At 47.6% G+C, this 27,512-nt stretch overlaps 5 protein-coding genes across 5 annotated transcripts; 3 read left to right on the plus strand and 2 right to left on the minus strand.

The window, feature by feature from the left end:
- The first annotated feature begins 2,901 nt into the window (after nt 1–2,901).
- Nucleotides 2,902–3,887, plus strand: LOC133909034 (uncharacterized). Its single transcript, XM_062351302.1, has 3 exons — nt 2,902–3,216; nt 3,318–3,381; nt 3,610–3,887. The coding sequence occupies exons 1-3, from the start codon at nt 2,947–2,949 to the stop codon at nt 3,777–3,779; spliced, it is 504 nt and encodes a 167-aa protein (XP_062207286.1). The 5' UTR covers nt 2,902–2,946; the 3' UTR covers nt 3,780–3,887.
- A 70-nt stretch (nt 3,888–3,957) lies between these two features.
- Nucleotides 3,958–10,121, minus strand: LOC133909033 (protein GRAVITROPIC IN THE LIGHT 1-like). Its single transcript, XM_062351301.1, has 2 exons — nt 9,681–10,121; nt 3,958–5,466 (listed from the first exon to the last, which is right to left on the minus strand). The coding sequence occupies exon 2, from the start codon at nt 5,397–5,399 to the stop codon at nt 4,098–4,100; it is 1,302 nt and encodes a 433-aa protein (XP_062207285.1). The 5' UTR covers nt 5,400–5,466; nt 9,681–10,121; the 3' UTR covers nt 3,958–4,097.
- On the plus strand, nt 5,861–6,521 carry LOC133907493 (uncharacterized). Its single transcript, XM_062349548.1, has 2 exons — nt 5,861–6,383; nt 6,517–6,521. Exons 1-2 carry the CDS (start codon nt 5,861–5,863, stop codon nt 6,519–6,521), a joined length of 528 nt encoding a protein of 175 aa, XP_062205532.1.
- Nucleotides 10,122–11,991: 1,870 nt separating the features above from the next.
- LOC133907503 (probable E3 ubiquitin-protein ligase ATL44) lies at nt 11,992–12,402 on the plus strand. The gene has a single exon (XM_062349560.1). It carries the CDS (start codon nt 11,992–11,994, stop codon nt 12,400–12,402), a length of 411 nt encoding a protein of 136 aa, XP_062205544.1.
- An 11,413-nt stretch (nt 12,403–23,815) lies between these two features.
- Nucleotides 23,816–26,196, minus strand: LOC133909035 (U-box domain-containing protein 16-like). Its single transcript, XM_062351303.1, has one exon. It carries the CDS (start codon nt 26,100–26,102, stop codon nt 24,033–24,035), a length of 2,070 nt encoding a protein of 689 aa, XP_062207287.1. The 5' UTR covers nt 26,103–26,196; the 3' UTR covers nt 23,816–24,032.
- Between the last annotated feature and the right edge of the window lie 1,316 nt (nt 26,197–27,512).

The following is a 27,512-nucleotide window of genomic DNA, read 5'->3' on the forward strand; positions in this document are numbered from 1 at the left end:
TTCGTGACTTTGTATGTACCGACCTGCCGTGCATATAGGCAAAATCTCTGACCCGTGTTTGTGCCCGTTGGGCATGGTACCCACGGTTACCTAACCCGCGGGCAGGATTGTCGTCCCTAGACGGGAGCAAGTCGATCGCGTAGGCAACGACGCCGACGCCGCATCGAGGCCGTCGTCGGGGGCGGCACGTCGAGTTTTTTCCTACCGGCTTGTCGGGCGTAGCGGTGAGCGGAGTCCGCAGCATCGCCACCCACCTGCTACTAATCCCACCCTTGTCCCCCCGTCGCGATTTGTTAATCGCGTGGAAACGAACACAAAGCGCGGCAGGGATCCTGGCTCCCCTTGGCGCGCAAGCCCCGCCGCATTACGCGACGGGAGATGCCGTTAGTTTAAGCTCCTCCGTGCCTTCTTTCCCGGGCTCCTAATCACGAGCGCATGCACGGTGTCGCGAGCTCACCGGTCAGCGGGCGGGCTCAAGATTCTGCACGCCCGACGAGGCGGCACATATATACTTGTTGGCGTCGAGGCGTGATCAGATGGATGCAGACTCACTAGCCTGATCATCGCGGGGTTAAGGACCTGTTTCGTCACGAGATTAGCGTGTCCTAACTAATCAATCCGTGAGTGAGTTAAGGTTAGTACGCCGGGAGCAGGTGCCGGCGTTGGAGTATGGTATACGTCCGCCCGCCGTAGCCTTGTCTTTGGTCCCGGCTGTTGATATGACCCAATACCTGCTGCAGTGCACATCAGAATACGGACGCTTCAGCGCGACGGAAAGGAACGTACAGTAGTTGTGTGCCTTTAGCCGAGCTTCTATTACTTCCAGGACCAGGAGAGAAGAGAGTTTATCTATCAACAAAGCAGGACAAGGAGCTAGCTCCCATCAACTATCCGATAGCACCAACCGTATTGAGGCACTAGAGAGCACTCAATCAACCATCTGATCTAGCTTAGCACGAACATCTTGCTGTTACCAAAGATTGATCGAGTCGTTACGCCACGGAAATACGGATCCTCATCAGCGTGAACACGTACTCTTCTACCAAAATGTACTTCTAGTAATTTGTTAGTCGCGTAGGAGAGGATAAGCCCTGTTGGAGGCTTTGACCCGACGTGACAATACACGTGCGAGGCCCATAAGCGGAAGACTGGGGAAGTAGGCGACGCGCCGACGCCGTAGAGAGAGATGGAGAGGGCCGCATAGTCTCGGGGTCAGGCTATTCAATGACAAGGACGCCGCAGCGAAGCCTCCATCTTCAGCTAATTTTTTCCAACTCTTGGAGTCCAGCACATTGTTCATGCCTGTAGTCCATTTCCGTTATATATTACTAGTACTACTACTTCACATTTCTTCTTGGTCGTTACCATGTAGGCAGGTTTGTTCTTAAAAGGTTCTTGACCTCATGCCATTAACCTCTGAGAAGAACTTGCTACTAGATCACTTCGCTGGCTTATCGGTACAGTTGTGCTCCATCTCCTCTCCTTCCTTGCATTTACTAGATCACTTCGCTGGCTTACCGGTACAGTTGTGCTCCATCTCCTCTCCTTCCTTGCATTATTGAGCTCAAGTCCTCGAATTCCCCTGGCGATGATGGAAAAGGACTGGGTGTTGTTGCATTGTCTGGCTTTGGCATGATCACAAGAGACGCGCCCTACGAAAGGTGCACGTCATGGCGCCGCCATGATTATTTCACCATTGATGCTATTGATGCTACAATTTGATGGGGAATAAAGTGGGGACATTGCTATGAGGCAGGTCATCATGGAGATTTTGGCACCTGAGGTCCACATGGCTGTTGCCTTGTTGGATCAATCCTCTTGGCTGCTTCAGCTCATAGCATGCAGTCATGCTCAGTGACCGGCCCAATTTCCTCTCCCAAACGATATCTGTTTTCTACTAACCTTCAAGGCTCAGTTTGCCTCATCTGAAATAACCTATCAAATCATTCAGCTGGTGTTAATAGCAAGCTTAACTGTCCAATTAAACAAGAAAAAAAGAGAGACAATACTGACAGCTACTGCACTCAGTGAGATTGCGGCTAGCAAACACAGATTTGTTAGGCATAGTCTAGTATTTATTTTGAGCTGGAAAGTCAAGCATTGCACGTGCCTCGCAGTGTCCAGCATCAAACAAGGCATTGTGCACGAGTAATTGGAGACTCTAGCATTAGAGTACGGTCTAGATATCGACAGCGATTGCTTTCTAGAACTCAACCCATCCCATTCCAAGTCAGAGCTGCTCGGGGCTCTATGTGTAGTACCTTGTACTTAGCGGGAGTAAGGTCAAGCAAGACGATTAAATAACCATGTCTATGATTAATATTTTGCACGTGGTTACTTCCAAGCTAATGCGAGGGCCGTCCAAAGCTCAGCCTGGAACAGTATCTTGTTGAAATCAGAAGACCGAAGTAGGAGGCCCAGACACGAATGGCCCGTTTCAGAAAAACCAGACGCATGTGTGAATACAGACTAGTTATGTTCGTGTTATAGTTATGGCTAATTCCGACAACATGATTAATGAGTGTAACCCGAGATATGTTCGTGTTACAGTGGGCATTTCCGCAGTTATTTTTCCCTTTTCCTATTCTATCTGACCATGTAAATCGTTTTAACTTCCTATTTCCATCAGGAGAGCTGTGCTCCACAAATATCCCTTCTTGTACACGTCTGAAGTCTACTGAGCAGACACGCTGCTGCAAGCCTGGCCATAAACAGCGTGGGAGGCCACCACTCTACGCCCTGCCCTTGTCTGAACTCTGAACTCGAACCACGGGGCCGGAATTTCCCTCTCGTTTCAGCAGGCTTGCCTTGCACCACGTAGCCATGTAACCTCCACAAAACTGCCGCGCTGCCGTTGCCTGTCTGCGCCCCAAGCTCTCGTGCATATATAATGGCTGGATCGCTTGGCAAGTCTGTACTTGTGCAGAACCCCTTGCACCTGAAGCAATGGCCATGAGGGCTCTTCCACTGACCCCTTCCCAGTGCTCCTCGTTTGGACCTCACCAAGGCATGTCATCCTTCAAGCAAAGCAGTGGTAGCGCCAGGTCTGTCAGGGCCTATGCAAAGGCAGATGAGGAGAAGGAGAACAAGCAGTCCCTGTTTGGAAGCATCACCGAGGCGCTGGACTTCTCGCAGGTCCGATCGGAGAGGGATGCCGAGCTGCTGTATGAGGCCAGGGAGTCCACCAAAGGTGGAAAGAGCATGACAAGGGAACAGGTATGGAACCACTGACGCACAGCAATTGTTGATCAACAGCTATCAGTAATCTGAATTTTACCATATATGCTGATAATCTTCTGGCTGGATTTGCAATGAAGTACGGAGCACTTCGGAGGAAGATTGGCGGCACCTACAAGGATTTCTTCAAGTCATATGTTGAAGGTATCTAACCTTTACCTTTCTCATTACAATAACTGAATGTCAAATGAATAATCATGTGTATGGTATGCTTATATTAAGATAAATACTGCAGGACTAAATAAGATGTATAGTGTGATAGAGCAATAACAAATTGCAGTATGATGGAAACACTTCTGGTTATTCTTTTCTGAACAAAACAATGAAAATGAAGTTACTGAATACTGACCAACAAAATGGGTTCGAGTGCAGTCGATGGGGAATACGTGGAAGACGGTTGGGTCGATAAGACCTGCAAGGTCTGCAAGAAGGACACAAGGGGGGAGCCTAGGCAGGTTGACAAACTAGGGAGATATGCGCATGTCGCATGCTTGGAGAACCCAAAACCGACGAACTTCTTCGCCAAGCTCTTCGCCAGATAAACTTCTATTGCGACCAACAAAAGCATTGTTTCACTCATGGATAGATGTATAGAAAGTTATGTCCTCAAAGGACCAGAATTACATTATGTGTTCAATTTTCCACGTGAACAGAGGCATGACTCAAAAGGTCAGAACAAAACTACCGAAAATATTTCGTATAGCAGCATAATATTTTACAACAAGTTAGTACTCTGAGTCATCTATTAGCTCATGTTCCTAGTCGCAATACAGGAGGAGCTTCTAACTCTAAGCTTATTCGATAGAACTACTATAAAGCTATCTGATCTTCTTACCTAATGCTGTTGTTATGTGATGTGTTTAGAAGTCCCGTGCGTTCAGCATGGACAGATAGACCCTGCACCTGATGACGGTGCATCCAATCTTAAAGCCCGGTATTACTGTAAACCCAACACTGATCTTTGCTTCTTCTCTGGTCAGCTTTGCTCGTATACTTTCCATGTGCTTCTTTTGAAATTGTGCACCGCTCTTGACAAAGAACATTTCAGCCCTCGGTTTCAAGTAACGAGAAACTGTGAGCAATGCCCAAACATATCTAGCCATTCTCGCAAATGTCTGGTAAAATTGTGTCCTTGGATGACCACCACTCTCGACAAATTCTCTATGATCCAAATTTCCAAAGAAGGAATCCTCCATAGTCCTGGGTACAGCCACCAGATATTTTTCTCGACAAAATCTTCCAAAAGAAGAATTTGGGGCCTCCACAAGAGCATCAAAAGGATCCTTGAAACTCATAACATGATCAAAAGAGTCCATGGAAAAATACTCTTCTTTGGTCCCCATAAGCATTGCGCGAGCAAAGTATGCCTCAACACTATACTTCTTGTGAGACCTTTTCTCACATATGACAGATTCGTTGATAGGGAATTTGGAGAAGTTGAGGTCCCATCCAGAAACTTTCATCCAACTGACGACGAGTTTTCTAAAATCATGTATGCACTTTGATGAACTCTCAAACAATTCAATGAACATATCTATTGATTCCCCTCTCTTAATGTCGAAACTATTTTCTCTGTGCAGCACTCTCTGTTCAATCTTCTCCTTCAGTTCCATGTTATTCCTTTCCAGTTCTTCCAACTCCGCTCGCAACAAAACAATTTCAGAATCTTTCTTGCAAACTGCAGCCTGCAACTCCACTGCGAGCTTCTGATGCTCATGAATTTTTGAGCTCACATGAGACTGGTACATTGGGTTGCTCCATTTGTTGACACTAACATACAGATCTTTAAGCCCAGCGGTCTCTTCGAGCTCGGACGCAAAATGCTCATCGGTGATCACGATCTTTTCAGTATCATATGGAACATGTGCTTGCTGAACATTGACATAAGCCAATTTCAGACCAGAAATCGCGTCGAGAAGCTTCTCGACAAATGCCTCCTCGTAACGGGCAGTGGAACTTACACAGCAGTTCTCATGGTCAGATACTTGGTGTGGATGTACCTTCAGGTGTGCGCCATCTTCGCTGCTCTCCCCGGTGCTGTCGGCCTTCAGCTTCTCGTGGGCGGCCGGCGCCACGCCAACAGAATGCACCTTGCAGATGTCCGAGATGTGCAGAAGCAAACTGGAAGTCGTCCTCCTCAGCTTCCCTTTCGCCGTCTCCATTTGCAAGATTCTGCCGTGCAAGACGAGACAGAGCAGCGGCCGACTCCGAGCGTTCCCGTTCTTCAGTCTGCGTCAGACAACAAGTCAAACGTGCACAGATTCCAAGGAGAAAGATTGCGGCTTTCGAAGAGTTCTATTTCGATCAAATCAAATACCAAGAACACCATATACGGATATAGGATTTGTGTTTACCAGACCACTAACCAGGAGAAGAAAACAAATACAAACAAAAAATTCTAAAATAGCACAGTCCTGAGTCCTATAACGAGTAGTACAGGGCGTATAATTTTTTGTACTTCTTCCCAAATTACAGATCGTATTAAGCATGAAGCATTGAATGCTGCCGTTTCAGCTCCTGCATGGCTGCATGCGAGCCGTTGCTCCTGCACTTAATGCTGCTGCATGCATGCTATCTACTCCGAGTATATTTCCTCGTTTCCACGGTTCCACGTTCCAGAGCCATGGACGTCACCTTCGACGACGGCCAGGACGGCCCTATGGGCAACCAGCTCGACCTCGCCACGAACGACTCCCTCGATCGCGGCCAGCTCCGCGTCCCTCTCGTCGCGCATGTCGCCGGCACTCAGGACAGCAACCTCGACGACCTCCTCATATCGCAAGTCGACAGCTCCTTCGACGGTGCCCACGACGGCCTCCTCGTCTCGCAATTCGACGGCGACCTGGACGGCCACCTCGACTCACAACTGGCCGGCGCCCACGACGACCTATCCGTCTCGCAAGTCGACGACACCCACGATGGCCTCCTCGTCTCGCTAGTCGACGGCGCCCGGGACGACCTCCTCGTCTCGCTAATCGACGGCACCCACGACGGTGTACTCGTCTCCCAAGTCGACGGCTTCTTCGACGGTGTCCACGCCGGCGTAGTCGTCGCGCACCAGGACGACTCCCATGAAGCCACCCACGATTGGCTCAACGAGCTCGACGACGAGGATTTCTCTGAGTGGCTGTCCGGCACGGGAGCTGGTTGCTATCGCTGCTCGCTCGAAGGCCCTTGCGCTCGTTGCCGTCGGTTGACACCGTGCTCTCGTTGCAAACGCGTTCATAGCGAGTACACCATCAGCGCTTGGATATACGGATACGACAAATTTGATTGCAGGGTAATGCTTCCAGAGGAAGGTGCTCTGGCAGCATGGCGTGTCCCGGAATTGTTGTGGAAAAGTTGCAGATGACTCGGTCCATGTCGATGTCATGACGCCGGACACCGTCGGTGATGCTTGATAACAGAAATAACATTACAAAATTCAATCATGGTTCGGTTACAATTGCAAAAACAGAAATAACAATTCTACGTCTAAGAGACAAATTGTAACGCTTCGCTCACAATTTCTGCCTCGCATTGTAACCGAACCGGAAGAACACCATTCCTCTCCAAAGCTTCCTTCTTCAAATGTGGGATTTTATAATGTTGTCCCCCCTTTTGCAGTAGTATCTCTCTCATGCAAGCTTGGTGAGTTAGGAAAATGCGATTACTCCTATCAATTGGATACTCGTCGTAGGCTTTGGTTACCTTGGCGACAATGTCTTCAACACTAGTGGGAGAGGACTTTTGAAACATGGCCTGGATGGCCGCAAAATAACCAAGGTCGAGCACATTGAGATCGGGGGAGTTGGGCGGTTGGCACATCAACCTAATATCAAAACCATCTGCCGATGCCGCACTACAAAAGTCGACATCATCTACTGCAACATGCGTCTTAGCATTGTCCTGTTGGATGAAAATAGGGGTACCAATATCATCTGCTGGCCATCGCTGTTTGATCGCTGGCAAGACATAGTTCAGGAGATACGCACGGCTATGATCCTTAGTAACCGAATTCATTGCTTTGGTTACCAAGGTACCGGCAGGCCTGTTTACACTACTCCTCTTGGCAGGCACTACCTCTGTAAATGGCCATATTCCAATCTTTCCAGAAAATGCGACATTACCTTCTTGGTCATATCTAGGTCTTGCAACTGCACAGAGGAACATCACTTTCTCTATGAAATTCTTATTCTTTGTGACCCTCTCTGGTTTATCTTCGTCAATCGCCAAATAATACTTCTGACATTTTCGGGTCCTATAGAACCACTTCTCGTCGATGTGCACAATGTTATGCAAACCCAGGAAGGTTGGCTCGTGAGGAATGCTTACTGGGTCTAGCATCGAAAGGCAAAAACAAACACGGCCTTTTTTGTTTTCATCCGTTAGCGAAGATTTTATGTCGTTCGTGTGCCTTCTAAATTTCCCCTCTTTCAACCGCCTAAATAACGTGCTCTTTGAAACACCCAATTCTGTAGCTAGGTCATGCAGAGTCGTTCGCTTACTCAAAGGAACATCTCTGATAGCCTCGCTATTGAAGGCAACTCTTTTGCGGCCACAATTCTTTGGCTTCTTGCTGTCCACGGCATGTATACCACCACCGCGCTTGCCATTCAGCCATATGCGTTGTATAACTCTCACAGGCACCCCTGTCTCAAGAGACACGGCGTTTGTCACTCCATGTTTTAGAATTCCTAATGATGTTCTCTCTAAGAGCATGGTATAAATGGCCCGTCGTTCCGCATCGTTATATTGCTTCCTTCTGGTTACATTCCCAACTTGATCTACAATTGCATTGGAAAACTTAGATGAACATATGCTTAAATAATTTTGCTACTCATATTCTTGAACTACAACTGCATTGGAAAAATTAGATGAACATATGCTTAAATAATTTTGCTACTCATATTCTTGAACTACAACTGCATTCGAAAAATTAGATGAACATATGCTTAAATAATTTTGCTACTCATATTCATGAACTACAACTGCATTGGAAAAATTAGATGAACATATGCTTAAATAATTTTGCTACTCATATTCTTGAACTACAACTGCATTGGAAAAATTAGATGAACATATGCTTAAATAATTTTGCTACTCATATTCATGAACTACAACTCCATTGGAAAAATTAGATGAACAAAAAAACTGTACAAATGTTTGTCGAATAGTGAGTACATGCATTAACTACTCAAACTATGCGTAAACATGGAATGATAACTTACTTGTTTCGGTTCCACTTGCTGTTATCCCAGCTACGTCTTGTCTGGCTATTGCCATCCCAGCTTCACCACGGCCAGCACGGCCAAGCCTAGTGTTCATTATGCTTGAGTCCCCGATGCCGCCATGACAACGGCCAGCGAGTCCAAGTCGGGTACCGTGACCGCGGCTGGAGCGTCCTAGCCCGTCGTTGCCCTCGCCTGATACCCCGATGCGAGCTTGAACGCGGCCAGCGACTCCGAGACTGCTGCGCCCGCGACTGACTAGGCCAAGCGTTCCGTGGCCGCGCTCGGCGTTGCCCTCACCTGAGAAGAGGAATCCGGTGTTGCCTTCGCCTGAGACGCGATACCTGGCGTGACCGCGGCCGGCGAGTCCGAGTCTGGTGCGCTCACAGCCAGCGAGCCTGAGCGTGCCGTGTGCGCCGGCGAGCTCGAGCGTCCCGTCTGCGCCAGCATCATCTCCTTCTCCTTGTTCTCTGGCAACTTCTTGTTCCACAGTTACATTATCGTCAGCTCCATCTGCTACACCATGTTTTCCTTAGCACGAAACAAAACCAAATAATAGAAATAACAAAATGATGTATACCTTCATCCCACTCAAGATTGTAGTTGAGATCAATAACAAGTCCATCAAACTCTTCAATCTGCTCCCAATTGATTGGTTGGTTGAGGTCAAAATTTGCCATACTCAAATCATTTTAATGGATGAGAGAAGAATATAAGAGAAAAGAAGTGAAGGTGCTCATGGAGAAGGTATGGCCGAGCTATGTATAGGAAGATATGGACATGATTTTGGCGGTGCAGGCCTTGCAAATTCTGGGCGGCAAAACTCAAATTCGGAGCTCACGGAGAATTGGAAATTTTGTTTGCGTGAAAACGCATTTGGATGCTTAGAGCCGGCGGCAAGAGTGCATTTGAACGCGAGAGCTGGCGCACGGTGAAGAAGCAATAGCGCGGGAGATGAAGGCGGGCGCGCGTGGACGCGGGAGATAGACGCGGGCGCGCGTGGAGCAAATCAAGCGCGAAACGAGCGAGGGAGCGCCTGCATGCGGGAGCGTGAGCGCGAGGCTGCATGGCGTGAAGTGTAAATGCTGTGAGGGCGCGAGGAACGAAGAGCTGCATGGCGTGCGCTACGAGGCCATGCAGTGATGGAGGTGGGAGCTCCGGCGACGTTCAATCGAATGCCTTGGTCTCAGAGAAAATTTTTATACGCCCTGTATTGTGGGAAGGAGGGAGTACCTTTTAGCGGCCGGGTTCTGAAACTCCAAGACCTGCCATTCTTACACATCAGGGCGGATCCTGGAAGCGAAAAGCCTGCCAAGAATAGGTCCCGGCGAGAGTGAGATCGCACAGAATCTTCGAGGATCCAATCCAAGCGATGAGGCCTCAGTGAGGAGCAGAGGTAGAGCGAGGGTTTTGGGTGGGGAGGCAACGACCTCGTGGGCTCGAATAGATTCGAACAAGAAAAGGGGGTCGGGATGGGGAGTGGGAGCCAGGTGGGGGTTTCTTTAGTATCCCAAGAGGCCAAGCATTCGCGGGATGCGGCCGACCGAAGGAAGCGGGGGCTTTGGAAACCCTAGCCCGCGCTGCGCCCTGGCGTTGGCGCCTTCTTCGTCGTCTCTGACCGGCTCTCTGCCGTTTGTAACCGCCGAGCTCTTTATTTTAGGCTATGTAACTGTAGATCTGACTTCTCACCTTCTATTCCAGATCTTACCGTGGGGGATGGAAGGGGAATATTCAGACTTTCAGTGGGGTGCTCACGCTGCAATTAAGAAAGGGTTTTATGGTTGGTGAAAACTGATTTTGGGAGCAAGCACAGATAATGTCTTCAAATGTCAGCGTCGTTCAATGTCCAATCCATACTTGATCCTCCTCTTGTAAAAACTATTTCGGGGATCAATGGTGAATCGTGAATTGATGTTTCTTGAAGGACTCGATTTGCTCCCGTTAAAAAAAAAGGGGGACTGGATTTGCTTTGCTCACCCATACAGGGTTCACAAATGCGGTGCAGCATGAAATGCGTTCTCCAGCGAGTTCTTCGGATATCGTGAATATATTTTAAAATTCAAAGAATTTGGCCATTTTTTGTATTTTTTATTTTTTTAATTTGAATTCAAATTTGACCTATAAGCGATGGTTTTTGAAATGCGAGTGCCAGAGAATCGACCGATAAGCGTCGATATTTGCGGTATGCAATCGCATTTTTTTAACCCGGCACCCATGCAGGGGTGGTCTAGTAGGTCATGTAGTTTACAATCATGCAGCCTTTTCATGGTAGTTGGAGACTAAAAAAGTTCACAATTTAAATTGGGTGCAGATGCGCTAAATTTTGATATGTATTTTTTAAGGATAACCCAAACTTGCCTTAAGGAAGAAACTCAATCTTGTTTCTTTCTTGAGTATAAATACTAGTCTGATTGGCGCGCGTACGCCGTGCCCATTTTTATTTTGCTGTGTAGAGCACGACAAAAAAAGATTAAAAAATTAAGTTCACAAATTTTATACATTTCAATATTTATTTATAAAATTATTAATGTTAAACACATTAAATTAATTATAGAAAAAAATAATAGTACTTTTATGCATGCACATAGTCTTAACATATAGGTGAAAGTAATACTAACCTAAAAAAAATTGTTTCATATTTTTTTGAGTTTTAGATATTTTTCTTTGCATTTTAGATTTTTTTCAGCTGATTTATTAATGTAACTAATATTCATTTCGATATTTTTCTAAAAATTTTGAAAAAGAAAATTACATATGTATGTATATACGTATATATATATACACACATGTATATATATATACATATTTAGTGCCCACTGTTACAATAGCAGGGTCACTGAGAAGGCGTCAATTCCTCCACCGTTAGAATATAAGTATTGGTAAGGGACCAAAGAAAAAAGTTTTCGAACTTTAAAGTGCCAAGATCCGTGCTAAACGAATCGTCCACCTGTAGATCTTGCAACGCTCGTAGTTTATTCTTATTTAACAAATACTCGTGGTTAACGCCAGAAATTAATTATGCTGTCACTTGTCATTTAGCCCATGCTTGCCTGTGATGGCGGTCATTATTGAATATTGAATGCTGATCACAGTGATGTCGGTGGCTAAAGCAATACTATAAATATACGAACTTTCTTCTGTGCATGTCTCCGCAATAACAACATTTGTAATTTATTTTGCCACTCCTCCTAAATTTCAGATGCTAAAAATTTCAAAAACAAACGTGGGGTTTTTAGCATCTGTCTTAATTTGCAGTCCTTTTGGGCCGTGTATCGAATTGCGTTTGCAGATAATCTCTGGATGCCAAACCTCAACTGGCTCAACACTTACCCGAGTCGATTTCCTCTCCGAAGGAAGATCTATTCGAGTGCAAGTAGGATTATAAATCGTACGTGTAACTACTAACCGACTCGGGCCACGATCGGCATCCCAAAAAACTTGCCAAATCTAAAAGCGCACACCCTGCGGCCTGCGGGAGCACGGGCACGCAACGCCAACAACTACACGCCACGACGCTCAGCAACACGATCCTGTGTGTTCACCGATGACCGAGCCATGGTGTCCCACCGACTCGCGCATACTCCTCGGCGTCCTCGCGGGCCTCGCGGTAATCGGCGCCTTCTTCTGGGCCCTGCGCCGCGCGCAGCACGGCGCGGACGGCGCCGTCTCGGCGGCGGGGGGAAAGCACGAAGGGCTGCTGAACAAGGACGTCGTCGCCGCCCCCGCGGGCGGCCAGGCCCCGGAGCCGGACAGCGGCGACGTGCCGCTCTGCGCGATCTGCAAGGCGCGGCTCGCGGACGCGGCGGGCTGGGGCCCGTGCCGGCGCCTGCGGCCGTGCGGGCACGTCTACCACGCGGAGTGCATCGGCATGTGGCTCGAGCGGAAGTGGATCTGCCCGGTGTGCCGGGCCGGCGTCGTCGCGTCGCGGACGGAGATCATCGACGCGATGGTGTGACCGTGTGGCCGTTCGGGTGGCGCACGGGTGACGGGTACGTGGACGTGCACCCGCGGGCTAGCATGTGCGTGCGCTGGGGGGCACTTCGCTGGACTGCTGACGTAAAGCGTGTCCGCTGAACACGAACGGATCGGTTTCGTGTTAAGTTCGTAGTTAGGACTTTTTTATACGAGTTATGATGACTTATTTGTAACAGCCTAACAGGTTGCACTCTATTTTTGCTGTTGCAAAATTGTGTTGATTGCTTGCGTAGATAATATTATGGACGAATTTTTCCTGCCTTTTCGTTTGACGAAAGTGGGACCTTATCGCATACGCCGAGTCATACCATGTTATCAGGTCAGGCGCAGCGTTGCTGCGTCTCCTATGTCTCGCATCAGTTCAGAGACGGAATCCTTTTTCGAGAGGCATACGGATTCGTGGTAAACGATCGACAAATATTTGGTTCGGCGACAGAAACAGCCCAGTCCTTACTGGCAACTCAAAGCAGAATGGGCAAAACAGATGAATTCTTACGCCCTTAGATGTATAGATTACGGGCCGGCCTATCAAATTTATCCTCCTCCAGACCACAGATCGCAAAATGCTTGCTTGGCCCATCTTGGTCTTCCCAACGTCGGTAGGCCAACCGCCAGCATCTTAATTTTTTTATTTTTTTAATATTTTGATGAATATACATTCGTTGGGAAAAATTACATGTATATGCTACTGTCACTCGTTCAACAGATCAGGACAAGATTTTATTTGTTGAATAGGTGAAAACTTATAGACCCCGGTGCTCAATGCATTAAATAATCGTAGAGAAGAGGTTCTCGTTTATTCAGTGGACGAGAACTCTGTGGCTGTGACATTGGGTGGATCCACCCAAAAGGTCTAGCCTGTTGAATGGATGAGACTTTTTGGGTATTTAATTCGACCACATTGATCCTGCTGACATCAGTCTCATTTTATTCCCACACACCCGAGATGAGGAGAGGAGAGGAGAGGAGAGGAGGGGAGGGGAGGGGAGGGGAGAGGGGAAAGTATGCGGCGAAGTCCTGTTGGAGGAAAAATGTATGCTTTTTTTCTCTGATTTATTTATAAATTTGGTAGAATAGTAATTAGTATTACGTTTTGATATAGGTTACATGCTAGTTTTAGAATTTTTTTACAAATCTAATAGGATAGCCACTAGACATAAGTTGGAATATAGATCTAGTTTTAGAATTAGTGTTAGATATAGTTTAACGATTAGATCTTTTTATATGTATTTTTTATCAATTAGATTATGTGTTTAGATATATATTAGGTATTAAATATAGGATTTAGACATAATGTAGGTATAACTTAGTAATAGATGTAGGATTTAGATATGTTTGATATAGCAACCCGAAGATATTTTGGTATAATATAGATTACTTGTTGTGTTATGTTTGTAATCAATTTTTCATTGTAGATCTACTTTACATAATTATTTCTGTATTGTCGCAATAATGTTAGTGTTTTCGTCGATGGCTATCAGGTATGTTGGATATGTGGTAATTTAGGATTTTTTATAAGGACAATAAAATATTATATGGTCCGAAAGGGGTAGTATTATCTGTATTTCATTTAATGGACAAGGGTATCTCAAGACTTATGCACAAAAGTATTAGACACTTGTACGCCTGGTTGATAATGTGTTTCAAAATAGACCTCGAGGTTCAAGAGATGATCAATAGTATCTCAAGACTTATGCACAAAAGTATCAGACACTTGTACGCCTGGTTGATAAGGTATTTCAAAATAGACCTCGAGGTTCAAGAGATGATCAATAGTATTGTAAGCAATCGAGTGAGAGATGGTGTGTACTAGAAGGTGTACCAGTTTTGGAAAGATTTAGTGTGGAAGAGGTACTTGCATGATATTGTGTACATAAGTAGCCTCCTATGTTGCTTGTGCAATGGAAGAATAAGGAGGTAGTGGGGGAGATGCAGGGTGAGGGATACGTGAAGGAGGAGATTGATGAGGAAGAGTATGAGGATGATGTCGATCTGGATAGCGCACATTCATCGGAGTATCCGACTGAACCGACCGGTGAGGCAGACGAGGGGGAATGGATCCCTTCTCTAATTGAACAGATAGAGCAGGAGGATCTTCAAGCTGACGAATTCGCTGAGTATGACATCTCGAATGATGAGGACGATGCTCTTGTTCCTGCGGACTGGAATAATCCCAACTTCAATAATCTTGTGGTGAATAAAGGAAATCAGATGATCTGGAAGTATATGTAGAATGAGGTGACCCAAGGTGCTAGTTATCCTACTAGTCATGCTATGAACTATGAAGTGGCTCAATGGACGACATCGATGTGACGACAATTTTATGTTGTGAAGTCGAGCTAGAAGGAATATGATGCTAAGTGCGTGAAGGCAGGTTGCCCGTGGCAGGTGCACGGATTCAAGGGGAAGTGAGTTAACTATTGAGAGATGTTGATTGTGGTTGACCATACTTGCAAGATGGACGAATTTGAGCCCAGACACAGGAACATCACCTCAGCCTTTGTCGCTGATGTGATGTACTCCCAGATTATGAACAACCTGAACTATGAATTAGGGTCTATAATCAGGCAAATTGTGGAGGAGTATAAGTACACTATCAGCTACAACATGGTATGGAGGGTAAAGAAGAAGGCAATTGAGATGAGGTTCGGGACATATGAAGTGTCAAATGATAATCTGCCACATTTGCTGCAGACTATTGCTCGAATTGACACGAGGACGTATTATTACATTGATAAATACCCATTGTTGTCTAAACCTGACAAGTATGTTCTAAAGTGATCTTTCTTCGCATTAGGAGCTTGTATCGAAGCTTTCAATCATTACCGGCCTATCATGTGCATCGATAGCACTTTTCTTACTAGCAAGTACACATGATAAATCCTGACTGCTATTGAGGTTGATGCGAACAACCAAGTTCTACGGTTAGCCTTTGTATTTGTGGAAAGTGAGAACATCAGCAGTTGGTATTGGTTCCTGTACCATGTGATGATGATAATTGTTGGTGCTCGGTCGAACATGTGCCTTATACATGAGCGACATGCTAGGATGCTCACAGTAATTAAGGATTTGCAAAATGGAACAAACGATGGCTTGATTGGATCTGTGTGGCTAGATCTGCAGAGTAGGTGGTGCATGAGGTATTTGGGTGTAAACTTCTCTGCCAATTCAAGAACAAGAAACTCATGAACATATTCAAGAGGCTATGCAGTCAGAATTAGTAGTGAAAATTTGATGCTCTTTGGAAGACACTGATGAGTTGACGAAGAATCAAACTCATGAGCGTGCAGGGAGACCCATGAGCGGACTAGCGAACGAACCAGTACCTCCAGAGTCCTTGCCAACAGATAATGAAGATGGCATCATGCGGAGGACCGGATCATCTACCAGGTCATTTAGTGAGTGGATTAAGAATGAGCCAAAGCAGAAGTAGACTCTTCTTTACAACACAAATGAGGCTAGGTAGGCATTATGGCTATAATTTAGTAGAGATTTACAACTGAGTGATAAAAGCTGCGAGGGGGATGCCGTTGGTGGGGATTATAGAGTTCATACTTTAAAAGACCTATAAGTATTTCAGGGACCTCTATGCGGTAGCGCACAAGACGCTGAATGATGCCCGTCTAATTTATGGGATGAAGATGACTAAATACATGTAAGACAAGATGGAAGACAAAGATGCACCGGGTGAAGACCATGGGTCTGCACAGTACATATAGGAAATTCTATATAGGAATAAAGGAAGGAGAGGGGGAAAGTGTGAGAGAGTTATCTATTAGTGCACCATCTTCGATGATAGGTGCGTTTGCACCTGCTATAAGCCGATGCTACTATAGAAGCCATGCTCCTATGTGATTACCGCATGTGCTGTGATGAGTATGAGGACTCGAAGGTACATCTCTGAGTACTTCAAGAAGGAAGCTCTGTTCGACACTTGGAACTATGAGATCTACCATTTCGGGATTTATGGTTCTTTCTCGAAGGAACCTGAGCCCGATTGTGTATTCATCCCTGATCCCAACAAGAAGAAGCAGAAGAAGGAACGACCCAAAACTACAAGGCTGTGTAATGATATGGATGAAATAGAAGCTTAGTGTCACGTGAAATTGTGTTACAATTGCAACGGGACAGGACACATAGACAAGAAATGCACCCTTGGTGTCCCAAATGTAAACCCCACAGAAGCAGCTCCTTCTGGGTCTGGTGTAGATGGGAGACACCCTCGGGGTTGTCAGTCGTAGGCTAGGTTAGCTCATTGAGATCGATTAATGTTGTAATTCATGGTATGATGGATATTCATGTGCGTAACATTGTACTTTACTATTTTAGTACTAAGATTGTCACTATGTGCAAGGTTGTAACGTATTAGGTTGTAATTTGTTAATATATTTATGTACTACTTGAACAATCTATGATGCCATGTTATACGTTTGACGTTTATTTGTTCAGTTCTCATAAATAAATACCAATTTAGATTAGGTCTACAGTGGTCAACACTCATTTATTCAGTGTTTGTTTTGCATATACAAACATAAATAACTTGTGAATATGCAGGTATGGCACACGTAGAGCTGCTTGACCCTGAGCTCGATGTTAGGCACCATTCGTATTGCACTGTGGTGCAGGTTGAGGAGCTCCCGGTACTACGACCTCGTGTGCCGGATGAGTTCATGAGGATTGACGAGTGCTAGATCCCGAGGTTTGTCCAATTTGAATTTAATGTTTCATATCGATTTTTATCGTTATTCTTCTCTAACTATATTATGTTCGCAGGTTGCGTGCTGATGACCTACTTCTGCTATACCGGCTGGTGAAGGTGGATGTGTTGGCAGGGGCCTCGAAGGCGGCGATGCTGTTCAGCTATGACAGGGTCATCCTCATTGCCCTCGTTGACAAGTGGTGTCTCGAGACGCACACGTTCCACTTCCCGTGCGGCGAGATGACACCCACACTTGAGGACGTCTTGCTCCTGATGGACCTGCCTTACGCGGGTGCCGCTATTGGGGCTAGAGATGTGGGCGTGGGCTGACGCGGTGAGATGTTCGCCTGATTCTCCGTCGTTGAACGGAGGGACGACATAGCCCCATCCAGGCCTTTTCCCGGGAGCAAGAAGCATGGCCCGACAAAGGTCTTTCTTGTTCAGTTTGTTGTACATATATCTTGTATTGTATTCTCATCTCATTTACATTACTAACGGATGAGAACATTAGTACTTGTTCCTTTTTTTTTACGGGCGGATAACATCCACCTGTAGGCTGGCGATGAGGACGTCTCCCACCACCTGGAGGCATACCTCATGTGGTTGTTCGGATGGGTCATATTCACCAAGACCCACGACAACATGATCTCGAGGAGCATGATCCCCTATGCCAGAGAGGTCATGGACGTTGACCCGGGGGAGGTCACGTAGTACAACTAGGATTTAGTTGTGCTGACTGCGATGTATCATGGCCTGTGTGACGGCTGCACGAAGACTAACATCAACGCGATCCTCACTGGGTGTCCCCTGCTGCTTCAGATGTGGTTGTACGAGCGCATCACCATCGGCAGACCTGTTGTCAACCATAGTGCGTACTAGTTTGCTCTGAACGACATCGATGACGCGACCATGGGGTCTTTGTGGTGCAGACGTTGGGTAAGTGTTATGCTACTAGTGTACGTATATGTTTATTAGTTTTTTTTTTATTGTTTCTCTAACTTGGTTTGGTCACACAACCAAGTTGGTCCTACGTGCAAACACACTACGTGTACTCGAACTTTATTCACCAGTTCGATGAGCTGATGGTGGACTATGTTCGCTGGAGGGTGTACATGGAGGTCGAGGTACATCGACGCAATCTGCTAGGACTTCTGGTGCTCTGCTTACTTGATCGGGAGTACTGGCTCATGACTTGTTCCCTTGTCTTTGACATCTGCGTTGAGGAGTACTCACCGCATCACGTGCGGCAGTTCGAAAAGTTACAGACATTCCCGCTACAGGTGACTATGTCAGTGCCTATCAACATACACATGTGCGTAACGTTGTAATAATATTTTTATATGACCCACGTCTACATTTGTTTTCACGTATATATGTTTTTGCAGGTTGACGCGGACGGGGGTTCATTCTACGAGTGCATTTGCGTCGCGTGTTGTTACGTCCTAAAATGTTAATCACGTAATTAAGCATGTATAATCATCATGGCAATTTTTTCTACATGTTTATTTATTAAATTAAGTTTCAAAAGTGTTTCAAAAGTACTTAGGAGATGGTCTAGAGCTCTTTAGAAAAGCCATAAATACTTTGGAGAAGAAGAAGAATAGAAAAAGGAAGAAAAAAAAAAGATTATTTCCGTAGTCTGAGCAGGCCGCCGGGGGCAGCCACGTGGGCTTTCTACGGTCCGATCGGGAGCTTCCACGGTCTGACTGCAAGATCTCAAAGGATCGACTTAAGTGAGTGTTTCGGCTACACAGGTTGAAGTGTTGACCAACTCTGACACCACCGAAGGGAGTGTTTCGGCTGAAGCTCCCAATAGAAGTAGTTGGTCCAGCAATGTTGCTGATGTATCAACATGCTTCGGCTTCTTCTTGGGTGGCATGGCCTCGGAATGTTCGATCCCCACGGACGGCACCAATTATTGGAAACTTGTTTACCGAACATTGGGGTGGGCCTTTGGCCCTTTAGAGGGAGACGAAGGCTTGTTATGGTGACACGTGCTTATGAGAAACTGGGTAATATCATTAATGTCAACTGTAATTTCAGGTACGATGACGACCTATTTATAGCTCGTACTCAACCACTCTCTCTTACAATTTACATCATTACTCCTCTAACTGCTATATTCTCGGTATATTTGGGAGTAATTCAGTACATTGCTAAGTACATTGGCCTTTTTACAATTTCACCCTTCACCATCCTCAGATTCCGACGAACGTCACCCCTTCAGCCTAGCCCCCCAAAGTCTATCACAGACGGGACCTTCGGTGCCCTCGACCGGCTTCGGCACGACATCGCGAATCGGCCTTTGGTTGACCTCTGAAGGCCCCTCAAAGGCTCTGCCTGTGGTGACGGCTTCGATGCTCCCTTCGAGGGATTTCCTGAGGGCGACGTGGGTAGGCCTTTGATTGGTCCGAATGCCTGGTGCTGCCTTCGTCACTTATCCGAAGGGCCCCTTTGGTGGTAGGAATTATCTTGAAATAACACAACTGTAATCTTTATTAGTTATCCATGTCCATTAGAGGTCTTCAGCTCACCATCCGAAGGGACCCATGAGGCCATTCTCCAACATAGATATTATATAATTGTACATTTAGAGAAAGAGCAATTAATTAATCTCATATATGTGAGTAATGTTCCAACAGATTGAAGTAATTAAACTAGAGAAATAAGTTGACAATGTGAAACATATGGACAATTGTTCATCTATTTGATTTGTAGAATTAAATACCGCTAGCATGTTTTAAAAAAATGGCCAGGCAGAAATATCTCAATTGTCAGCCTGTACTGCCACGCATGCAATGATGCAATTTTTAGCTGAGAGATGGCATATAGTATCAATGTATCACCAACAGAAAGTATCACCAATCCAGATTCAGTTTTCATTGTATTTCTGGCTCGGCCATGCTAATCGGATGCATTAATTCTGACAAAAACGATTCTACCCCCGAATTAGGATTTGTAACCCTGTGATTGGACTACCAGAGAGTAGCAAATGGCACATGCGGCTACCATGGTCGTCTCCTAACAAGAGCATCAGCATCACACAACAAGCTACAGTGCAAAATCCAAGCAAAGCTAAAGGACCAGTCATCACCAGAGGGGCCTTGTAGCTATCGAATCTCACTGCACCTAGATCCACTAGCAAGAAGGCAAGAACATGGAGCATAGTACCGAAAGGGACAAGACAAATCAAGGAGGCAATCCACCAGCACGGGCCGGTCGAAAGGGACAAGAGGCGAGATCTGAAAGACCAGACATTGAGGGCTCACCTACTGGTTCTTGACGAGCTCGTCGGCTACCTGCTCCTCCCTGGCACGCAGATGTTCGACCCGCACGAACTAGTTGCGGTGTGCATCGTAGAGGTCGCGTAGCCTGTGTCATTGACAACCAGGACCTTCCGCGGACGACAGTGATTCGCAGCCACTAATCGGGGAGGAGGATGCGGCGGCGAACCAACGGGGGCGGAGCAATGGGAGGAGAGGGAGTCGAGGCCTCGAGGTTGAGCGTCGAGGACTCGAAGGTTTCGACGATGGAATCACTGAATCGGTCCTCTGTGGGCTTCTCGACTGGGTTTCAACCACGGTTTAGAACCGATCTCAACCCAAAAAGTTGAACTCAATCTAACCCAAACCTGTCCATTTTAATTCTTAGCCCAAACTGAACTAGCCCACCGGCTCTCAGCCCATTCCTGACCAAACAAATCATCCAAACTCAAGAACCAACCTGCTAAAACTAGTTTCAGCCCAAACCATTTGTAGCCTTATTGCATCAAGCTTAGCCCTCAGAATTATATTATCTATCGCCGATTATAAAATCATTTGGTCTCACCCAATCCGCTGCTCCGCAGACCATTACTGATCGAAAGTTCTTTCGCCGTTTATTTTATCTCAAGTCTGCTTAATTTGCTGTCCATCAAGTGACGCATGTGGATGGCTGACATGATCTCTAGTTTTAATAATGCGAACATGTACTATTGGCTACGTATATATCGGTCAAATCTGCATGCTATAAGCAACTTATAAAAAAAAATGGCCATTTCAAACTCTAAAGATCAGACAACCAGGTGGCACAAGAAAAAAACCAACCTCCATACTGAATAACATGCTGAACGTACTTAAAGTCACACCTAATTCACTAGTAGCATCTTAAGAAATACCGTAGCATTAACTAAAAAAAGTACAGATCATCCGTCCTCTGCAACTGTACCGCTGCAGGGGCAGAAGCACTTTTCTGAATAGAGCCAGGAGCTCGTCTTGATCCCTTGTGGGATAAGATGGTGACGCTCACTTCAGTTTTCACTGAAAGTGACGCAAGTTGACAAATGTGAAACTATTGGCAGTAAACAATCGGCACGAGGAACATTCTAGATACTGAAAGCTCTTTAAATTACCGTTTGGATAATTAGAAAATCCAACAATTTGATAAGTAGATAAGGTTTGGGATTTGCGGCTGGGTGGGACCAAGCAAGTGTGGTAAAACCGTAAAAGGATATGACTGTCGATTTGGCTCGGTACGTCGAAATTTCTGAGACAGTTATCAGGCTATCTCCGAGTATCTCCAACATCGTGACAAAGTTTCAGGTACCTAATTGCCGGTCAGGAGGACAAGCTTATCTGGAACTGGATTCGTCCCTGTACCACTCTTCGACATCAGCGTACCAGCAAGCGCGCAGGGAGTACGCAGTAAGCTGTTTTTGGAAACCTTGGGCGCCTCTGCGAAGTAAGTTCCTTAGACTCCCAGTGGTCCACATTGCGATGCTGTCTGCCACTCTTGCTGTCAACAAGAAGAAACAGCATATGGCATGCCCGAGTAATGCAGTTTCTCACGTCAGGTTTGATTCAGACTGGCAACTGAGGCGCGTTTGGCAAGTTCCATGCCTTCCCCGCCCAGCGAATTGCCGGAATGGTGTCGCTCCGGCTCAGCGGTTCACTTGGAAGAAAGAGTACGCCATGATAACCACCGGGGAGAAACATAGAAGTGACTGAAACGAGGCAACGAACGAACAAATTTTCAACGGACTTCAACTCGGGTTGCCATTTCTGTGGACGCACACGGGTTTGAGTGGCCGCTGTCCACGCCGCACAGCGTTCGGCCACGTCGACTTCTGCTTTGCGGCTGCAAAACCGACATGATTTTGACCGGATTTTCGGCGGCGGCGGAGGGTGTAAACTGTGACCGGTCAAGGAAATGCGAGGCAATACTCGGATTGAAAGTGATACTGACCAAAATTGCCTTTCCAATTCGAAATATCAGATATTCAATCTCATGTTTCACATCATCCTTCCTTCTTTTTTTTTCCTCCTTTTTGACTCGTCGAGATAGATGATACCTTTACAGACTAGGAACATTGGTTCCGGGCATATTTCCTCTTTCTATTGGTGTGGATTGGTTCGTTTGGAATACATCCTGCCACTGGTATAAAAATGAAAACCCAACAAGTATTTTACTCTAGAATCCGAGTTATATATACGATCTTTAAGAAAGAAGTTATTTATAACTTGGTCAACTCTTGGATCTCTCTGGTGAGATCAACGTTAATGTTGATTACCGCCATGCACAGGTCAACAAAAGCTTATGGTACGAATCAGCTTGTTTTAGAATGGTTCCAACCGGGGAGTTTGTTTCAGAATCAGAGCTGCATATGCTATCTTTTTAAGACGATCTTCTTACAGAAAAGAAAATTTTAAGATGAGTTACAGATGCATTGGCACGAGTTGACTTTTCACAATCTTGTTATATGGTTTTAAACAAGATATAACTCTGCTGACATGTCACGTTTGTTACTATGGAAGCAAATTTAGTTCGACTGGGAGAACAGATGCAAAGGATGGCCAGAAGAGAGCCACGGCGATTAGAAAAGTAGCATGGTGAATGCAGCATGACGTGGAACACCATCGCCTCACATTCTCAGCAAGGAAGCAGGGTGCATGCTTCCTTGTTCTTCATTAAGAAATGCTTAAGCGGTAAACCTATCTGTTAAATAGAGTAGCACAAAAGGCGCCCACCTTGATCGAGATGGGCAGGTCAAAAATTCGGCGAGCTGCAACCCCCGCGACTGCGAAGGAACACGGGCGCGCGTGCGAACAAAGCACACCGCGCGAACCAAGAAAGAAGCTGTCCGTCCTGCCGATCAGCGCCAAAAACCGCGGGCTGGTCGGCAACCGGCGGCTCGAGACCCGGCGCCGCAGTGCAGCGCCTGCGCGGCGTGTCGGTTGAAGAACGGGGCCTTCGCTGCCTGCCCGTGAGGCGTTCGTGGTGTCGCGGTCGTAGCGCAACCGTGCAGTGCACTCGTGGCTTGCTCCTCTCTTTTCTGTCGCTAATCATGCTCTGGCCAGCAAAGCGGCGCAGGGGAAAGGCTGGCTGACTGGCTGCTGGTCCCGATCATCGCAATCACTCGCACAGGTCCGGCCCCGTCAACCACCCCATCAAAACAAAAACCAAAAGCGCCAATGCAGCGCGGTCGCTTCGCCTGCTTGTTACGTTGGATCATGGAGCGGACGGGATGGTTCCATCAGCGAGCAAGTCGCAACAAATCCTGTTGCTTTCCTTCCTATACAAAACAGTTGCTCAGACGTCCGTATGATTCAGGAGGAAATCTTGTTTATTATCCTTGACGGTCTTGTAATCCAGGGATGTTCGATGAGCAAATGGGATCCAGACTAATCCCTTTTTCATTGTATATGCTGAGCCGACGAAGAGTAAAAATTTCCGTACAAATGGAAGAAAAATGACATGGGTACAAGCTGACAGAGCCCCGTATGCACAGTTGATGAACCACTCACCATTATCTCTCTCTGATCAAAGAATCGTGACAGCATAAGCAAACTTTGTACAAGAAGATTGAGAAGAGGGGGAAAAAAAATCTCTTTTTCTGAGCTTATCCTATCAGGCAATGCGCTTGCGCGATGAGTTTAGGATGCCATCATGGCCGGAGGCACCACGCTGGCGGCGGGGCACACGTTTCCCCGCTCGCCGTCCGCGGCCGAAGCGGCGGCCCACCGACGGCATATCCTGCCGAGCGACGCGGCCTTCCGCCTCGCGCGCTCCGTGCCGGTGCCCATCAGCTCCCATATGGCCCACTCGACGCCGGGAACTGCCATGACCTGCGTCACGGCCTGCGCGCCCAGGCGTCGGCACAGGAGCACCAGCGCGCCCGTGGCGTTTTCCCTGGCCCACTCCGTGCCGCGCCTCATTTCGGCGACCAGCCGTGCCACGGCGCCGTCGATGTTGACGATCGCCTCCGCGCCGCCGCGCTTGGCCAGTGCGGCTAGCACTGCCGCCGCGGTCTCCTCCTCGCTGATCGCGGACAAGGCCACCTGAGCGACGCCGGCGTCGACGAGCTTCCCGACGTTCTCCCTCTCGCCGGCAAGTGACAGCAGGGCGGCCAATGCGTCCTTCTTGGTGCTCGTCGGGCCGGTGCGCACGAGATGCACTAAATTTTCCACGATTGATGGGTTCCGGCCTAGCCGGCGGCGGTATGTATGGACCGACGCCAAGCTGAGCACGGCGGCTGCCGCGTTCTCCTTGGCGCGCCACGTTGCACCGGAGCTCATGATATGGGCGACCGCCTCCACGGCGCCCTCGGCGTGCATGATGCGCTTCTTGTTGGCCTCGAGGATAGAGAGGTTCAGCAGCGCCGTGACGGCGTTGAGCTGGAGCCCGGCGTCCCCGGAGTAGAGCTGCGGCACCAGCAGCGGGACGGCTCCGGCCTCTCCGACGAACGCGCGACTGTCCGAGCCGGACTTGGACAGCAGCCGGATCTCGTGCACGACGCGGTTGGCCGCGTCAGGGGAGAAGGAGATGGAGAGCTCCTTCACAAGGAATGACGCGGTCATGCGCGCCGCCTCCAGCGCCGCCTTGTTCGCGGCCACCGCCTGTGCTGGCTCGCTTTTGCTGGCCTCGCTGCCTTCCATGGCGATGAGGTTCTTGAGAGCCTTGTTCTCGCGGCACCACTTGGCGATGAGGTTCTTGAGAGCCTTGTTCGGCACGTGCTCCAAATTGGCGAGGGCCTGCCCTGTCTTGGGGCATGTTGACTTGCCGGAGCCGAACCACCTGTCGATGGACTCGCGTTCGTAGGTCTGGCCGCTGGCGACGACGACAGGGTCGCGCATAAGATCGAGAGAGATGGGGCAGCGGAAGTCCGGCGGCGGCGCCGGCGGCTCCACTTCTTCGTCGACCTCGGGGTCCGGCTTGGAATCTGAAGGCCGGGGCGTGGCGCTGAACAGGACGCACTTGGCGTACCGGAGTAGACCGACGAGCGCGATCATGGTGGGTGTCCATTTCTCGGAGGCGCGGTTGCCAATCTCTCGCTCCAGGCCCTCAATCTCGTCGCAGCAGCTCGCTGGACCGTTGATGCCCACCTCCTCCAGGATCTCCTCCAGCCTCTCCCGCTCCGGCACGATCTCCCGCTCAATTTCTTGTATCAGCGTCAGCACTCTGACCTTGAGCTCCTGCTCGGCCTCGGCCGCCGGCGCGAACCGCCGGCACTGGCGCGACGCGAGGGCCAGGAGGTCCATCACGTCCTCGGCGAGGCCCAGCTCAACGACGGGTAGGAGGTCGAGCAGCGTGGCCAGGTCCTGGTGCAGCTCCCGCACCTCCTCCTCAATCTCGTCCGACTGCAGGAGGAGCCGCATCCGGCTCCGCGCCGCGCAGTCGGCGGCCACGGCCTTGAACCGCTGGAGCACGAGGAGCACCTCGCGCAGGCACAGCGACGCGGACCGCGGCAGGTCGCCCGCCGTGCACATCACCAGGTCGTCGAACGCGGTGGCGAGGAGCTTGGAGCGCCTGGAGACGGACGCGAGCGCCGCGCGCAGGAACGGCGCAGGCGTCTCGGCGACGGAGGACAAGTCCCGCGCTAGGCGGTGCAGCGACCTTAGCAGCTCCCCGTCGGACGGCGACGGCGGCGGCGGCATGAACGCCAACGAGGAGCAGCCGGGCGGTGACGGCGCGGAGGCCACCACCGTTCTTGGTGTATTAGCCATCGGGCGTGCAGTAACTACAACCTACAGAAACGGCTGTGTTCGTGGAAAAACCAAACGGGAATGGTCTACGCAGGCAGTGCGGCGACGAGAGAGAGAGAGAGAGGGGTTTATAAAGGGAAAAATGCAAAAAACTCCAAAGTTATTCTGATTTTGAGATTTCCTTTTTGCATTTTTCTCATATATATATATATATATATATATATATGTTTGTACAGTATTTCTTCCACTATTTCTATATGTTTATGTACGTGTATATATATATATATATACATATATTGTTTATGTACGTGTGTATATATATACATATATATATTTGTTTGCATATTCGTGAATCTTATTGCCTCCAAAACACCGTCTTACACTAACAAGTTTCAAACTTTAAAGTTACCTTTATAGACAATATTATTGCTTTAACTCTCCTCAGAATTCTTGCATATTTATTTCGATAATGTCTAATGACATAAAAAATGAGAAAGTAACATTTAAGTTTCTGCAGCTGGATATAATTTCTATCTAGGTAGGCTTCTACAAATAGAACTCAATTCAGCTGGAGAACTTCTTTCACCAAAACAGGTTTTATTTAGTTATAGAAGATTTCCAACTAGAAAGAATATTTTTTTCCATAAACCATTCCCGACTAGGTGAGTTCTAGTATAGTCGGATTCTCGAATGCGTATAATCCAATTACCTTCTTCTAAGCAGAGTTAGAGGACTAGCTAATGAGATCTCGATAATTACTAATCATGGATATAATAGTGTGCAAACCTATATATGTATATATAGGTATGTATGTATATAAATATATGTAAATAGTGGAAGAAATAGTGTGCAAACCTATATACGTGTGTATATGGGAAAATGCAAAAAAGGGGGGAATCTCATAAATAGATTGACTTTGGAGGGGGTTGCAACAAAACAACTTCTGGCGGGGGTGCATTTGTCACGTTTATAAATGACAAGGTGGTAGATGTGTCAGAGTTGGTTGGTTGAGCTTTGAGAGCTGGAGGGGAATCACGCCGCATGAGAGCACTTAGAGCAAGGCTTAGATCAACTCCAGCTAACTCGCTAACATGCTCGGGATCTCTACATATAGTGATTCAGCATAAAAAATAGGCTCCACCTGGATCCTTACACCCCTCGTCATTTTCATCGCTCGTCATTTTCTCCCCATCGCTCACCACTTTCATTAGACAGCAAATGAGCTTGGCATCCCAACTGCCACATTCTGGAGCATCATGTGGAAGTGTCGTGCACACCATCCCCCACCCATCTCATCGTCCTCATGTTATTGTTGCACACGTCAAAGGTGGAGGGGTCAGATTCGATGCGGCGGTGGGGCAAAACAACTAATGGTGCACGTATCACGGAGAAGGGAGCAAGCACGCAAGAGGGAGGCCCGCACGGAGCGCC

The sequence above is a fragment of the Phragmites australis genome, chromosome 2, assembly GCF_958298935.1.
Source record: "Phragmites australis chromosome 2, lpPhrAust1.1, whole genome shotgun sequence".
In the NCBI taxonomy this organism is placed as follows: domain Eukaryota; kingdom Viridiplantae; phylum Streptophyta; class Magnoliopsida; order Poales; family Poaceae; genus Phragmites; species Phragmites australis.